The sequence below is a fragment of the Filicampus tigris genome, chromosome 1 (genome assembly GCF_054856515.1).
Source record: "Filicampus tigris isolate MCC_2025a chromosome 1, RoL_Ftig_1.0, whole genome shotgun sequence".
Taxonomy (NCBI): Eukaryota; Metazoa; Chordata; class Actinopteri; order Syngnathiformes; family Syngnathidae; genus Filicampus; species Filicampus tigris.
In genome coordinates, this window is record NC_141217.1 from 30,108,013 (window position 1) to 30,125,044 (window position 17,032).

The 17,032-nt window shown below is 41.4% G+C and overlaps 1 protein-coding gene across 1 annotated transcript in view; it reads left to right on the plus strand.

Annotated features, from left to right (window-relative positions):
* Positions 1-16,383, plus strand: part of grm7 (glutamate metabotropic receptor 7) — a 147,595-nt gene extending 131,212 nt beyond the window's left edge. The window contains exons 9-10 of the mRNA XM_086031042.1: positions 5,223-5,475; positions 15,326-16,383. Coding sequence (XP_085887168.1) covers positions 5,223-5,475; positions 15,326-15,375 — 303 coding nt within the window. The 3' untranslated portion in view covers positions 15,376-16,383. The remainder of the gene's footprint in view (positions 1-5,222; positions 5,476-15,325) is intronic.
* The last annotated feature ends 649 nt before the right edge of the window (positions 16,384-17,032 follow it).

Below are 17,032 nucleotides of genomic sequence, written 5' to 3' on the forward strand. Positions count from 1 at the left end.
CAACATTTTTGACCCGGATTGAGAAGAATTTACACTCGGTGCTGACTTCACGTCTGTTGGCAGCTTATTCCATTTGTGTGCAGCATAACGGCTAAATGCAGCTTCACCATGTTTACTTTGAACTCTGGGGTCCACTAACTGACGCAAGGCTGCAGATCTCAGAGCCCTACTAGGATTATATTCAATCAGCATTTCATTCATGTATTCAGGACCCAAATTATTTAGTGATTTATAGACCAGTAGCAGAATTTAAAAATCTATTCTACAGCTAATTGGGACCCAGTCCTTTAGGACTGGAGTAATTTGTTCCGATCTCTTTGTTCTGGTAAGAACCCGAGCTACAGCGTTCTGAATAAGCTGCAGCTGTTTGATGCTCTTTTGAGGGAGGCCAGTAAGAAGACCGTTACAATAATCAAGTCTACAGGAGATGAAAGCATGGATAGGTTTCTCCTGGTCTGCTTGGAGCATGCAACCCTTCAATCTGGACATGTTTTTCAGCCAGCAAAAGGCTGTTTTACTGATTGATTTAATATGGTGAAAGTCAGGTCTGAGTCTATTAGCACCCCAAGATTTCGGATTTGGTCTTTGGTTTCTAAGAACAGTGATTCCAGGTGTTTTCTAACAGCAGTCCTCTTTTCTTTTCAAATTACTATTTGGTCCGGTTGATCATAAAGGTGGATAGACGGATGACAGAAGGAAGGGTACCCAGGCTGTAGATGGAAGGCGATAAATGGACCAGGATTTTTTTTTTGTAAAATGCCCACCTCTGAAAAGATATGAAGATATGGTAGCACCAGATTTAGCAGCAATATAATTTCCATTTGTAGTCCATCTATGGTTAGATTTCCCTCGTCGCTACTAAGGGAATGATGTTGTTTCTTTTTCCTCCGTCATGTATTATGCTTGTGCCAATTGGGATTTCTTTCTTCCACTCTCTTCATTTACAGCTCAGCACACATAAATCTTTTTTTTTTGTCTGTATGTCTCTCTGTGTGGACCGGCAATTGGGGACCCCTAGCTGAAAGGATTATAACACTGAGACTATGGCATTAAGCTATCGGATGGCAAGGTGGTGGGGCTCTTTTAAAATACACAACGCGTAATACTATTTGCTTTTATGACTAGTTGACAGCGACCTTATTACTGAGAGCGGCATTAAACAGGATCACTATCTGTAAAACTGCTGCTTGTGTGAAGTGATTTGAGTTGAGTTATCTGCCACCATACAAGTGCTCGAATTCCGATTTTTGCCCGCAAGTCAAAGTAAAAAAAAAAAGAATAAAAATTGGCCAAACGACGCCTCATATCCTGAAAAAAACTTGTAAGTCAGATTCATTCATATATCAAAGCATGCCTGCGCGGTGAAAGGCAGGACAACTAAATGCTTTTCCATTTGATGGCAAAAGTTCTGATAAACTTGTGTTGCCATTCATACAGTACATCATAATAACTTGAATGACTTCCTGCAAGTATATCAGCATTGTGTTCAACTGTACAGGCTCACATGTCATACTGAGTAAGTCCATTTGTGAGTAAATGGAGACGACATGATCATCATCCATCCATCCATCCATCCATCCATCCATCCATCCATCCATCCATCCATTATCCATACCGCTTATTCATTTCAGTATTTTTGTTTGGTGTTGTGCTGGGCGATTTGTCTCCTGTAAAATGGATGCCTTGGATCAATACAGGTTGGAAACACCGGATTAGTGATGTGCCCCTTCAGAAACAGCAGTGTGTCCTCCTCTAGTCATTCTCTCTAAAACCCTCAAATAAAACCAAAGGCTCCATCCTTTAAGAGCATAAATAATAGACAACTAAACAATGCGGGTTGCATAAGATCACAATTCCAAGAGGAGAATGTGAAAGGTGTTACATAAGTGAGGCGGCACGTCATGGAGAAATGTAAGCGCGCGCCTCACATCAATGGCCGGCCCCTGAATGATCTTAACACGGAACGCGCTGAAAGCCTTTCACAGGCGACTGCGTGCGGCGCTGCAGGAAGACAAATGAACTCGCTGTCAAAAATGCAGAGACCGTTGCCAGTTATTCATTGCAGTCGCATTCACATGCAATGGATTGTTGTAGCTCAGATGCTTCACAGTGATACGGCGCCGGCTGAAGAGGCCGAATGAGACGAGACGCCTGACATGAAGGGAAACTTGAGTTGGAGGGACTCAACCCGGGTCTATCAATCTCAGGAGTGGGAGTGAGCACACTGGAGGGAACGAGGCTGTGCGAGCACATTTAGATGATGGCACGTGACTCTCCGTTGACATTTAGATGTCCTTGAACCACCCTTGGATCATGTTTTGCAGACGCGGGTTTGATTGGATGATATTCCACAGTGATTAATTGCTCTTGTCACACACAAGCACATCTGATATTAAAGTCTGATTATCAACATACAACCAGAGGTGGGCATTTGTCAGTGCGTTAATCCGTCTATGAGCTTTCGTCAGTATTTCAGGCCCTCCCGGTCGGTCCAGGTCAGCCAAACGGCGTAGAGAACGGATTTACCGGCCATACGTCACACGCAGGTTCCGCACACCTGACACGCAGCAAAATAAAGAAAAAAGAAAACAGTGTTCTGTACCTTTCGGCCCCACAAACCGGAATAACGTGTCTCACATTGTTTTTATTTCACCAATCGCCACGCTGTGTGTGTGTAAGTCTGTTGTTTTTCTATTATTTTTTTTCTTTATTTGGCGGACTATCTGCTTGTGCGGTACCTGCATGTGATTTGGAAATGATTTTCTCTGTCGCCGACGAGGGATGGATTGGGCACACATGGGTCGGCCGGAAATATCGCCCAGAAATTATCAACGGATAGACAATGCTGAGCTCTGCATATAACTTCACAAGCACAGCCACGTCATTAGGTACCCCCTGACAATCAAGGGCAGCATAAAAGTCTATTTTGACAAAGATAATGCTGTGTTTTAATTCAAACAGCATGTTAAAATACTTCCCATGATATCACGTCATATTCTGAAGCTACAGCGATGATATGATGCAATGTAGTTCTGTACCACTGCAAACACAACCACAATAATAAATGGGGCTCAACTGAATCGTTTGAAGTAGATGCCATCCTCCAAGTGAGATCTTATGTTAGTGTTGTTACGTCCGCCAACGAGTCGTTCTTTTGAACGGCTCTTCTGGGGTGAACGATGAAAATCGATTCGCAGCTGTGAAAGAACTGAGCTTTTTATATGTATACATCGTCACAAGCGTCATAATTATGGTATCACGAGATTCATATCGTGATATTATCATATCGGGACATTTGGATATCGTGACATTCTAGTTGTTTGTTAAATAGTGATCTGTAGGAACGGTGATTGTGTCAGGCTGTTAGCATCAAAATGTGCAGTCATTTCCGTCTATTAAAGCAGCACTGGCCAGTAAATCGACCTTAATAAAGATTTTTTACAACACTTTTTTCATGAAACATTGATTTAGAAGTAGTTGAATTGGATTTTAGTCATGCCCTGGGGGGGTCTGTATCATCACTAAGCAACTTTGAGGAGGATGGAAGCAACCCTGGCACACCCCAAAAAAAATACAAATGTCCTGAATTGCTTTACGGCATACTCACATCCTCCTTTCGCTAGAAAGACGGAAGTCGATTCGAACGTCTACGCGCTATGACTGGTTTCATGCAGAAGCCCAAAAACAAACAAAAAAACAAAAGTTAAGCCCCAAAACAAACAAAAAAACAAAAGTATTGTTTGAACAAAATTTGATTCATTACCTCATCGCTATTCATCTTTCACACAGCCACTGGAAATAGAAATGTAATTCAGGCCAGCGAGAGCTCAGGATTTCACGACACTACGCGCTGCCGCGCATGGGAAATGTGGTTGACTTTTGTCAAAACACTACTGCTTTTGTCCAAAGGAGGCTGCCGTAATCAACAAACACTGACATGTGACACAGTGTCGCTTTAAACCGCCTTTGAAAAGTAATCCAGCGGCTCTTGGCAGCCTGGGGCACTTGCTTAGCTATCACTGCTAGCCGCTTACACAGGAGCTACCACTAAATGTTGGCAACAGGCACGATATCATACAATGTCAGCATAATGAAGTCATTTTTTTAGTGTCCTTATTTAGTGACTGAACTTGATTTCAAGACGATATTTTGTTGTTGACAACGGTGGCCCAAACTTTACTCGGGAAGATGATTCAAGTCAGCACGTACACTGCCGGGAACAACTTCAAAATGAAAGCGTACCAAGGCATCAATGTTGATATGTTATTTGGTAAAGTAAGGTTTATTTTGAAGTTCGCCTTCTCACCACATTGGGGGCGTGGTACTGGCATGCATGGCATGAACAATTGTTGCTACAGTTGGCCTAACTACTTCTTCCTGACGCCGTACACATAAATAAGTGGGTACTTGAGGCAGGAAAAAGTCTCTATGTCTCTATGGACTGTATGTCTGTCTCATACTAGCAGCATCGGATGTAATCCAATCGCAGCTAATCGCTAATCGCAAGGCACACATAGACAAACAACCAGACACAGTCACAATCACACCTAGGGACAATTCAGGATGTTCAATTAACCTAGCATGCATGTTCGTGGAATGCGGGAGGAAACCGGAGTACCCATAGAAAACTCACAAAGGCACAGGAAGAACATGCAAACTCCACACAAGAAGGCGAGAGCCCGGAATCGAATCCTCGATCTCTGTACTGTGAGGCGGATGCGCTAACCGTTCGACCATGCAATGAGATCATGTTTCAAAATTGTTAAGCACTTGTTCTTGGTAGTTTTTGCCTTGTGAGTGATGTTGACACTGCAAAAATCAGCTATCCAGCCTATACTTTTAAACTAGTTTCAACTTTATTTGACCTCATATAGTGCTTGGAATTTGTGTGTCATCTCTTATTTTAAGGTATTTCTCTCTTTTCAAAAGTCAAGATAATTTTTCTTATTTCAAGAAATCTTTTCAAGTGTAATTCTCTTCCTGCACTGGCAGATAATTGCACTTGTTTTTAGTCTGAATCCTCTCAAAACAAGTATTTATTTCTTAAATTTAGACACTTGATTTCTGCAGTGCAGTGATGATTACCCATCATCGAACTTCGTTTTCATCAAGGCAAAAAAAACGACATTTGAACATCACACATAAGAGCCATTCACACCCATTTACGACTCATTGTCCTTAAACTCTTTTCTTTTTTGTTACCTGTGTGTGCTTCCTCCTAGCTCTACATCCAGACGACTACTCTGACCATTTCTATGAACCTCAGTGCCTCAGTAGCACTGGGCATGCTCTACATGCCCAAGGTTTACATCATTATCTTCCACCCTGAGCTCAACGTACAGAAGAGGAAACGTAGCTTCAAGGCGGTGGTGACAGCCGCTACCATGTCGTCGCGCTTGTCTCAGAAGCCCAGCGAGAGACCCAATGGAGAAGCCAAGACCGAGCTATGTGAGAACCCTGCTGCTGACCCGATGAGTGAGTAACCTTTACATCATATCAACTATACACAAAGCTACGGCGGAAGCGTCCTTTCATACATGAGCTAAACACTGGGATAAACCCGACAGCCACTGTACATCTTCCTTTCGTTGACAAAGCTTATATTGTTGAACTTCTAGGAAATGTCATAGGATCTACATTTATATCTGTGCCATTGAGGTTTTTAAATGGTTTCCCCTAGAGGGTAAAGTGATCTGTCTTTCTGCTACTTCCCCTGTCTTTTTTAGACTTCCTTTCTTGCACTTGGAAATCCCATTTGGCCAATTTAATTGGTTGTGTGCTGGGGTAAAAAGTATGTCTAATGCCTATAGAACAGGGTATCAGTTATCTCCAAGACCTTTAACCCGAGTGTGCTGGAGGGGGAGGAGGAGGGACGGACACATTTGAAGAAGAAGAATTGAGCGTTCTATCAATGGAATGGAAGGGGATAATCCGTCTATAGAGTGGAGCAGTGTTATTCAGACCACCAAGCTCTGACTCAACATTATCTCAATGATTATTTAGGTTCGGCTGTTAGTGTGTGGGGTTGTTTGCGGTCGAAACGCACCATTGGGACACATTTAATGAATTAATTTGTTAATTATTCATTTGTTAACCTTCTTAGCCACGTTGGTCGATTAGTCGTACTGTAGCCAATGGTGGGGGACTTTGAGGAAGGCTCTTTCCTTTTCCAGTATGATTGTGCTGCAGTGTACAAAGTAAGGGTGCCTGGATGCGTTTGGTGTGGAAAACTTGTGAGCAATTATTTCCAGGATGAACTAAAACTGTGATTGTGAGCTAGGCTCTCTGATCAGTAACCTTAAAAATAGTCACTGTCAGGCAGATACCGTGTATATCCAAATATTGGCAATTTCATATATATTTTTTAAAATATTTATACAATATCAACCAATTTCAAGAGTTGCAAATAGCTTGAGAAAAAAAGTCTCTTGGACTCTGGAAGTGTCTCAGAAGTGTTGTAAAACTCTGCCTATTCCTCACTCTGTGGAAGCCTTGCAACATTATGTAGCTTCAAGCTTGAAAGTCTGCGTGTGTTTTAGACATTAATGAGTGAAACACTGTGATACATTTAAGTAGGCATGTTTTGTTAAAAATGGATTGCTGAGATGCAGAACAAACAGGTCAGCCATGAAGGTGAATTTATGTACAGACTTAATATTCAAATATTGAATTTGTTGGCTTCTCATCATAAAAACATTACTATCGAAGAAAAACATTTAATTAGCGTTTGTTTGCAAGTTCCTGTGTCGTGAAAGCACTGTGAATTAGGGGTGGGGAAAACAATCGATTTGCCAATATATCGCGATTTTCCGCCGTCAAATATAAGATCCATTTTCTTTTTTTTTTCATTTCAGAGAAAATGTGCAAAAACACAAATAATAAATAGGATGTTTTGAAGCAAATAGTTTTGACTCAATTGGTCCTCTGATGTATATCTTCTGATTAACATACACAGCAACTTCATTTCTCATCTCTACATGTAATTTTGATATTAACTGGGTAGAACATCACAATATCAAGATACCGCAATATCGTGATAATATCGCATCGTGACCCAGGTATCGTGATACGTATTGTATTGCAACATCCTTGCCAATACTCACCCCTAATATGAATGCACCGTGTTGCTTCAAGTAAGCGTGTGACAAATGTTATTCTACCCTCTTTGAGAGTGCTTTAAGCTGTGTAATGACACCCCAGTTGGAGTTTCCTGTCAAACTATGAAACCACCACAAAAAGAATTACACACAGTGTATACAATTTAAATACAAGACGTAGTGTACTTTGTTTTAGAAAGGGTACCAGTGCTAATCCTTGCAGTCAATGGGAAATGGTATTGATTGGCTAATAGAAAATCAGCATTGAGTGGTATTCTTTCAAATAAAGGATATTCACTCACAACCACTGTAGACAGCTAATGTAACAATTTTCCAAGGCATTCAGTCTTCTTAATTTGTGAGAAACAATTACATTAATAAAGTTCAATGATATTGTGACTTTCTTCGTATGCCCTTTTTTTCCTCATTATTATTTTCATATGTGAACCTCCATGCGCGCCCCAAACTGCCCCAAAGAGGCCAAAGAATGCAAAACAGGCAGAGCGGGTAGTTTTTGATTGTTGAATAAATACAAAGTTTAGAAATAAATGAATAATCGTGTTTCTTTTAATCGGGATTTGATTTCAATATCAATCCAAATAATCGGGATTATCAATTTTTCCATAATCGTACAACCATACTCATCGTTTCATTTATTGCATCAACCATGGTACTAAGAATTTTGAAAGGGAGTTTGGGAACAAGATATAACTTATAACTATAGCTTTTGTGTACTATAAAAGTCTGGTCGAGGTGACTGCTGCCACATGCTTATATCATTTTAATCAACAACAGCGTATTAAATTTGCGGGTTTTTTTTCCGCCTATGAAATTAGCGATCAAACATGATTTGGGGTTGGTGTGGTGTTGGTCCGCAACAGTTTATGACAGCAAAATAAGTTATAATACCAACTTTAAAGGTGCACTGTTTGGTAACTCAAACAGGATGGCATATTTTTGGAAAGTAGTCATTTGTGAACAGCGAGGATTTTGTCCAACAGCAACTGGAAATAGTTATAGCTGGCTCTAGAGTGAAGGGGGAACAACTCCATATTTGTTTTATTTACAGTTCCTGTTGGCTTAACAGTCAGGTATCCAGTAGCGATTAGCAATTGGCAGTGCCAGAACAGATGGCCTTTTTCCCCCCGTCTTTCTAATTCTGTATATCAAATTAAGTGTATGGATAAACTCATAGTCCACACACTATTTGTTTTTTGTATATACACTAAATAAATAAAATGAAAAATTCTGTGTATCTGTCTGTGTATCTGTATATTTTTGGAATTCCTGTTGCTGCCTTTCCTCAATGTAGGGGCACAGTGCTGCCTAGCAACAAAAGCGATTCATGCAGTAGGACAGCATACTGTAGTTTCTTTATGGTGTCTGTTGGCACCCAAATTGTTTTATAATAGTATAATTATGTAAAAACTCCACAGTTGCACAGTTATTGAATATTTTGTACATTTACCTTGAGGTTCGGGTTTAAATCTTGACTCTGACCTTACTGTGTGGTTTGCATATTCGCTGCATGCTTTTGTAGGTTTTCTTCAAAGACTAACTGAAGGCTGTCAAAACTCACATTTGGCCCGACACATTATTAATGTGGCCTAATAATAAAATGTGTCTATCGTATTTTCCGGAATATAAGTCGCTCCGGAGTACAAGTCGCACCAGCCATAAAATGCATAATAAAGAAGAAAAAAAAACATATACTGTATAAGTCGCACTGGAGTATAAGTCACATTTTTGGAGGAAATTAATTGTGCTCTTAGTACACATCATTTCCGCCGAGCTACGATGGTAACATTTAGCTAACATTCACACATGAAGCATACAAGAAAGTTGTGGTAAGATAACTTTAAACTCACCAAAACGGTTGTAGATCGATTAAATAAGTCTTTTATTTATCCCCGACCGTGTAGAATGTTTCCAAGTCTCCAAAAGTATTTACCGGTATGTATTCGGACGTAATTATCTCTTTTTTCTCTTCCCCGCTCTCCGCTCCGTACGTGTGGCTGATGCAAGACCCCAGCCAGTGTCTTAAAGAAACAGTACACTATTCTGTATACAGCCAAATTGTCTTTATCATACTATTTTGATTATTTATTTATCAAAATGTTAGATTTTAACCGTTTAAATTATTCATGCATTTTAATAGCTTTTAGCTCATGAATAGCTCCTCATGTTTCTTTATGTGGGTTACAATAAGATGTGAAAGTGGTACACACGCCCGAGTTGCGTGCGGGCAGCGTGGGATCGGTTCCCGCTCAGTGTCTGTGTCTGTGCCCTGCGACTCTCTGGCGACCAGTTCAGGGTATAGTCCGCCTTTCACCCTTCGTCAGTTGGGAGAGGCTCCAGCACCTCCCCGCAACCCTAAGCGGTGTCAAAGATGACATGACGTGACATTCCGTCCACACGGAAGCGGAGTTTAGGAGCTTGAAAACGATAACTTTCGGATATTTTCACTGAGAAACTAGCTGATATGTTCAGTCCTTCAAGTGATAAATAATGTGAATGTTTTATGGGGATTTTAATGTTGATTTATTAAACCCAGAAGGACACCAAAAAACAGCTGACTTCATTAATATAATTAATGCATAGTAATTGTCTTTTCCCTGTAATTATGAAACATAGTAGAATACAGCCGCATGAATAGATAACATATTCACAAATAAATGTTATCATAAAATTGTAAGTGGACTTCTCATAAATGATATAAGTGATCATGCATGCCTGTCGTTGCAATTTTCCAAAATTATACTTATAAAAAAGAAAAACAAATCTATATATCCGAAACAAGAACAAGAATTCAACGCACCATCACTGCCTTAAAGAAAGTTCTAGAAAAGCAAAATTGGTCCGAGGTTTACTCACATGACGATGACACAATCTTGCATACCATGCATTTCTGTCAACCATAATTTCACGTTCTGATAGACATTGCCTATTAAGAACAGTGATTAGGAAGAGTCAAGGCCTGAATAAACCATGGATGACACTGGGAATAGAAATATTTGCTACAAACATTTTTTTAATGAAGAACTAAAGAAACTGAATTAGATTATAAGAAATATAAAAAATAAACTAGTAAATATTATTGTCGTGTGAGGATCGGGATTTGGACCCATACGCATACATGACATGGAAGTTGTAGTGTAAAAACTATTTATCAACGAAAATACAACGTAAGAACAGAGAGCTAGACGGGAAGAGAGTGTGTATCCTCCCTTGGAGATGGTTTGACGTACTGACAACGTGTCACTGAGTAACTCAAGTTTATAAACTGCTAAGACATTATGCCTATATGACATAATAAAGGACAAAGCACATCACGTAACAACCGGTCAGAACAATTATAAGAACAAGCAAGAGAGAACATTACCATGTACTATTAGAACAGAACAGGAGTAACACACGGGAAACATGGAAAATATCAAATTATATAATACATAATAGCTTTCAAAAAATAAACTATCCTGAATATTTTATAGCAGATAAAAATATTATTGATAATGCTTGTCTATACGTGCACTACTGTTGACTGCATGCCGACCAGTCCCAAGGCTTCAGCGCACCCACGACCCGGACAAAGACTAGCGGCATTGGAAATCTCACCGCAGATGTCCCAAAACTTACACATAGAAAAAGAAAAAACACAGTCAAGTGTACGTCGGTCATTGGAAACACACCAAATGCATCTCTCCTCATTGGGGGAAGATGGTGATGATTGACGGCTCATGCAAATCACACATCAATGGGCCAAACGCCTCCTCTCCCGCAACGCTCCTAATCACACGGAGCCATCACGGCGCCCACAGGTGCACCAGCTCCTCAAAAGCCCTGAATGATGTTTACGGGATGACAGCTATTCCCTGGAATGTCTCCAAACAGCCAACAGTTGTCATACTCATCTGTCATGAGCCCAATGTGCTCGTGTGCTTTCCCTGAATGTGAACGCGGTCACTCAGGGAGTTGGTACATGAAGAGATACTGTTGGAATTGCGCATGCAGCCGATGGGGCGAGACATTCTCCACAGGGGTGTGGTGGTCCAAACCTCAGCATCTGTCACAGCACAACATCAAAAGTCCCCTAGCGAGTCATTTGGTCTACAGGATGCCATCCAAGAAGTGCATCATGTCATCTGCTCTGTGAGCCTTTCACCTCTACGAATGTCTTCTCGCCTTATCTCTCCATCACGCACCCTTGCCTCCCTCATGCCCTTTTTTTTTTTCATGCAGCAGTGGAAGTGACATTTATTAATGGCGAATTTATGTGCATGACCGCCCGAAACCTGAACTGTGGCTCCGCCGTCCCCGAAGACTGTCCGTCAATGCCTGTAACCATCAGAGCGCCAAATACCTCGCTTTCAGGGCCTGTCAGCCCTAGAGGAGACGACTCGGAGTGATTTATAGGATTATGAAGATGAGCACTTCTGCACATTTGCACTGGTATTGATGGGGGCTAATAGCTTCACAGAAAAAGCGAGATTGGTCCCTTTGGAAATGGTCATCCTTCAATGTCCTCAAATTAAACTGTAATCGCCATACAGTGGTGCCTTGAGATGCAAGTGTAATTTGTTCCATGACCACATTCATAACTCAAATCACTCATATTCTCAAATTATGGTTCCCTATTGAAATGAATGGAAATGCCATTAATCCGTCTAGTCTGTCCCCCAAAAATTGTGTTTTTTACTCAGAAAAATAGAACCCATGATATTGGACAGCGGAACCTCAAAACACACTATTTTCTGTTTCCGAACAGTCTTGGCGTGGCTGTGGGAGCCTCAGAACTTTGTGTTTTTTCTCTTGCCGCATAAATCTCATTGGCTCCTTGCTTCAGGTCTCCTTGTCTGTTGCCTAAAATAGCCGCCACATACCACAGTGCAATGCAAAAGCTGTGCCACATTGTGGGCCGTTTACGGCTAGCACAGTGCGCATAAACATTAATGTAACCGAACTGGCTAGGACACAGCACAGTGAGGTGCTAGCGAACCCACTGTTATTTCATCATCATAAATTATGTTTTCATATATATATATATATATATATATATATACACTATTAAGGGTGTAACAGTTTTTGTATTCGTCCCAAACCGTTTCGGTGCGGGCTTCACGGTTCGGTGCATGCAGTCATACGACGAATACGTCTGATGCGGGGGGAGGAAAAAAAAGTCAACGCCTGATGCTGCATTCATGCTACGTCACACCAACTGCGTTGGGAGAGCTTCTGGCGGCGCGTTTCAATTGGAGTCAATGTAGCTCGCGCGGGCGGGCGCGGTTGCGTGCGGGGCCGTGTGAATGATGCGTTTGGAGCGGTGGGACGCGGACCAAAGCACCAGAAATCTGTCCATTCGCCCCGCTTGTCACATATTAAACAAGTCGTCTGTTTTGCCATTCCGCCTCGCGGCAGCCAATCGGCATCGGATATACTACGTCACACACAGCCAAACAGCGTCCTGTTCACTCGGCGGCTTTATTTTTTTTACAGTTCTTGAGTTTTACCAAGACAGCAACATTGTTAGTATTAGCATAGTGTGTCGGCCATTTGATTGCGACGTCGAAAATGCTGTCGTAGTCTACCACCCAGGAACGGACTGCCCAGCTCTGCTAATTAGCATCGATAGTGGTTGTTTTACAACCCTATGAGCAACAACTATTTGAACTCAAATGATGCAACAACACATGTAGACACAATATAAAAATATTCACAGATATATTCTTTATCTTCTACAATAAATCACTAGTATGACATAAACTTACTGAGTCATAGAAAAAGAAGTCTATTCTTTGTTTGCCTCTGCATGACAATTATTGCATGACCATATTATTCAGGACTTCCCGCCAGGGGCCAAGGTGGGTTCACCAAAGGGAGCAGCACACCGAATTACATTTCAGCATTAAATCATGATACACAAACTGTCTAAATGCTTTACATTCTATCTAATTATGGTATTATTCTGTTTTTCTGAAGTACAAAATTATACAGTACTAGTTTTCCTTATATAAAAAAAAACCACACACACAAAGAAAGATTATTTTTGCGGGGGAGGTGGTCACTGGAACTGATTATTGGTGTTTCCATTTATTTCAATGGGGAAAGATGATTTGAGTGTTTTGAGTTACAGTGTGGTCAGGGAACAAATTTGATTCATACCTCAAGACACCACAGTATGTGTAAATGGGCCAGGCAAGCATAGACCGGTCACGCCAACCAACCAAACATTCTTGATGCTTTTCAGGTCATGTTAATCTCTTCAATGACTGAAAATCCATAGGGATAACATATTCAAAACATAGGCTGCTATGCATCCAGTATGTATGAGATTATAAATATTAAAGTCAGAAAATACACACAAATTGACATACACTTGCTCTCAAAATGGCTGGCTGCTGTTCCTGAACGCTGCTTATAGTTACTCGCAGAACTCTGTGCTACACGTGATGTTTTATTTATCATACTTGCAGCCCCAGACTACAAAACGCTGTAAAGGAATGGTGCGACTTTAATTGCATAGCCCAGGGGAGTTGGTTGCCATAGCAACATTAAAGCAGTACAACGAGAATCTATCTGATTAAGGCGGAATACTTCGACCTTCTCTATTGTGCGGGGAGGATGAGACGTAAAGCCTCGTCGACTAACTGACTGAGCGCAGTCCACAACATGAAAAATCGAATTCCCCACACCACCTTTGAGCCTCCAAACTTAAGTCCCCTCCTCGAACACCTCGCACAAGTCGTGACGAGTCGGCGAGAGCTCACATGGAATCCGCCGCGCACCTTGAACGTTTGAAACCGCAAAGGCGCTTTCACATCACAGGAGGGCACACTGCGGCGGCGAGGCGAGCGCTCGACTCGTTTCCATGGCGATCCGCACTCGCAGCACATATAGCGTTTGTTCGGTGCCCACTTGTGGAGTGTTTGTTTTTTTATTGCTAGTTAACATGTGAAAATAGAAAGTGAGGTCGCACTGGGGCATGGGGAGTGCAAATGATACGCGGGCCCAGAACACATTGCTTGTGATTGCTCACAGCTGGCGAGAAGAATGCACCACACAGTTTGATACCGAAGCAGAAGGCGCATATTGTCTTGCAAATTTGAAGGATGGTTTTGTTTTGGTCGGCACGGTGGATGATAGCACATCTGCTTTTCTCCCTTGTACTCTCGACTGAAGACTCAAGGTTTTTGTAGTTGAGTTTAATTTGATGAAAGTCAAGTCACAAAAAACATATTTGAAAGGACAGGCATGGAAACAAATAAAATGAGTGATTAAAAATTTGACTCCCCGTTACACTTTTTCGGCGGTTGTTGAAAATGCACATCTTGTTCTCTTCTCTGGTCTCACCTTGTGCTCAGTGCTGCAAAAAAACATTTATTATTGCATTGTATTTTTAATTAGTTCGTTTCTTTTTTCTTGTTATCTTATGTCACACTCCCAAACACAGTATTGCCTTTGGCTGGTGACCAGTTTAGGGTGTAACACGCCCACCGCTCTCCCAAAGTCCAGGATGTGTTTCAGCTCACCTATGACCTTTTTGAGACTAAGCGGTACAGTATAGAAAACGGGATGGGTTTAGTTTAGGCTAGGAGTGAACATCTAGTTGAATTGAAATCGGCATTGCAATGTAGTAGATTGCAATTTTGAAATCACATGGGCTCCATTTAAAAAAAAAAAAAAAAAAAAATCTTTTTTGTCGGTCGGTTGGCTTTATTTTTCATATATAAGAGTATCTGATTTATGGGCATATTTATATTTATGGGGTTCTTAAGTCAGAAAAGGTGCACTGCTACACATTTTTTGGGCTGCTCATATTCTCCCATCGACTAACTGTGTCAAGTTACGCACTTCCATGAAATGTACTGTGGGTGGAGCAACATTTAAACGAGGGCATCCCCTGTCAGAGATGTGTACCGAGCACCGGTATGAAACTAGCCCCGCAGCAGGATTTTTTAAAACTGCAGTATCGATAAGCCCCACCCTTAACGGTTCTGTTTACGGTCTTGGGGAAATTACCCAAATTAATTTTTGATTGATTTAGGCTATATGAATGTTATTGTGGACATTCTACCTCTCCGCTTCTGTTGATAAATGAGTACATTCATTTATTGCTCGTGTTTGTTAAAAAAAATACATTGAAAGATGACCTTGAAAAAAATAATCACATTATATCGCAATAGTAAGACTGTAGACTTTCCCACGACCTTCTTCTTTGTCTCCTTGTGTAGGTCAAGCCACCAAGAAGACGTACGTGAATTACAACAACCTCAGGATCTGATGCGCTGGAGAATGAATGCTGCTTGTCTGTCATTTGTGATTGAAAAGAAAAAAGGAAGCTCCAGAGGAACCAGGAGAGGCTTGCGAGTGTCTCAGCTTGTCCTGCAGCAGCCGCCCACTCACACAGGATGGCGGACCGCATCCCACCTCCATCCAGACTTGATTGAGACTAAGCAGTGCTGTGGGCTGCTGTGACTGCATCGTGTGGAGGTTTTGACCGGGCAGACCCTGGCCGAAAACAAGCAGACCACTAAAAGGGGTCGCCGCGGACGAGGGCATAAAGGACAGTGGATCTGCTTTCGAGATACTTTCTTTTACAATGTCATTAAAGCCATATTCTCTTGGGGTTCCCATTATCTGAGTTCTCTTCTGTATTGTTTCTAAGTGATTTTCTTCTGTGCCTCTATTTGCTCCAAGTACATCAAATTGAACCTTGAACAGCGAGCTCTGCCACATACAGTATTTTGTTTTACACAAATCAATTTAAAAAATGAAGAAAAAAAAAAACTAACGCACATGATGATTATATTTGAGTGATGGGCATTGTACGTATATTTTTTTTGTAAATATTTGAGACTATTTTCATGTTTGGAGTACTAAAATAGATAAGCAGTCTGTGTTCAATGGCATTTGGATGGTAATGAGAAGCACCACAAAGTGTTGACTTTGCATGTGCCAATGTATGTTTGTTCTATTTGATGTTAGCAAAAAAAAAAAAAAAAGAAAAAAAAGAAAAAAAGTCCAGAAATAAAAGATAACTATAATGAGCTTCAGCACTCTCCTGTGCTTTGTTTTCTCTTACCGGAAATCATTCAAACGACAGAATATGGCTTTAATCTGTTGCTGCATTGACCCCTCTTGTATGTGAACGCATGTTTGTTTTTTTTGTAGCCTTTCCTTGTGGTACCTAGCAACTGTGTGACAAGCACTCACAGCGACCGTGCAAGTATGTTGTGATGTCTGTCAATTTATGAACATGTAATAAATGAGTTTGTTATCTTTTATACAATCCAAGTGCCACAGCATAGCCCAGTTCTTTCAGTGCACGTGTGAGTGAGTTTTCACTGAGCTGCTCAGACTGATGTATGAATAAGTGCTATTAATCACCGCAGCGTTTATGTAAACTGTTGCAAATGTCACCGCCTCGTCCCCCACGCCAAACAGGCCACGCTAGAAAGCCGAGCGAGCGGCGCTGTCATGCAGAGGAGATGAGACCCGGCGAGCGGAGGGAAAGTCGACTCTCGTACTCCTCGACTCCCGCCTTTGCACTTTTCTGTCTCACCCCGTGTTCATCCCCCACTGCTGAGACTCCTTCCAAGTTCCAGCAGCCGTGTCAGATCAGTTTGTCCCTGCCGAGTTCAGCCTTGAGCAGCCAAATTCCTCTCACTCTGACTTTTGAGTATTTTATGCAATTGGAATTTGAATGTCAAAAACTAACCATCCAAACTCAATTAAACCAACAACAAAATAAACACAGCTCAGGGCTGTATTTTCATCAACGGCATAGGTGTGCGGTGTAAATCAACATGGAGGTGTGTCAAACAGGTTATTGTTAATTTTGCAGACAAGGGCAACCAGGCATATCTACAAGGGGGAGGTATTTGCCGCAGTGGGTGTGAACAAAGGTTGCCGTCAATCATAGTGCGTCCTCTCATTCC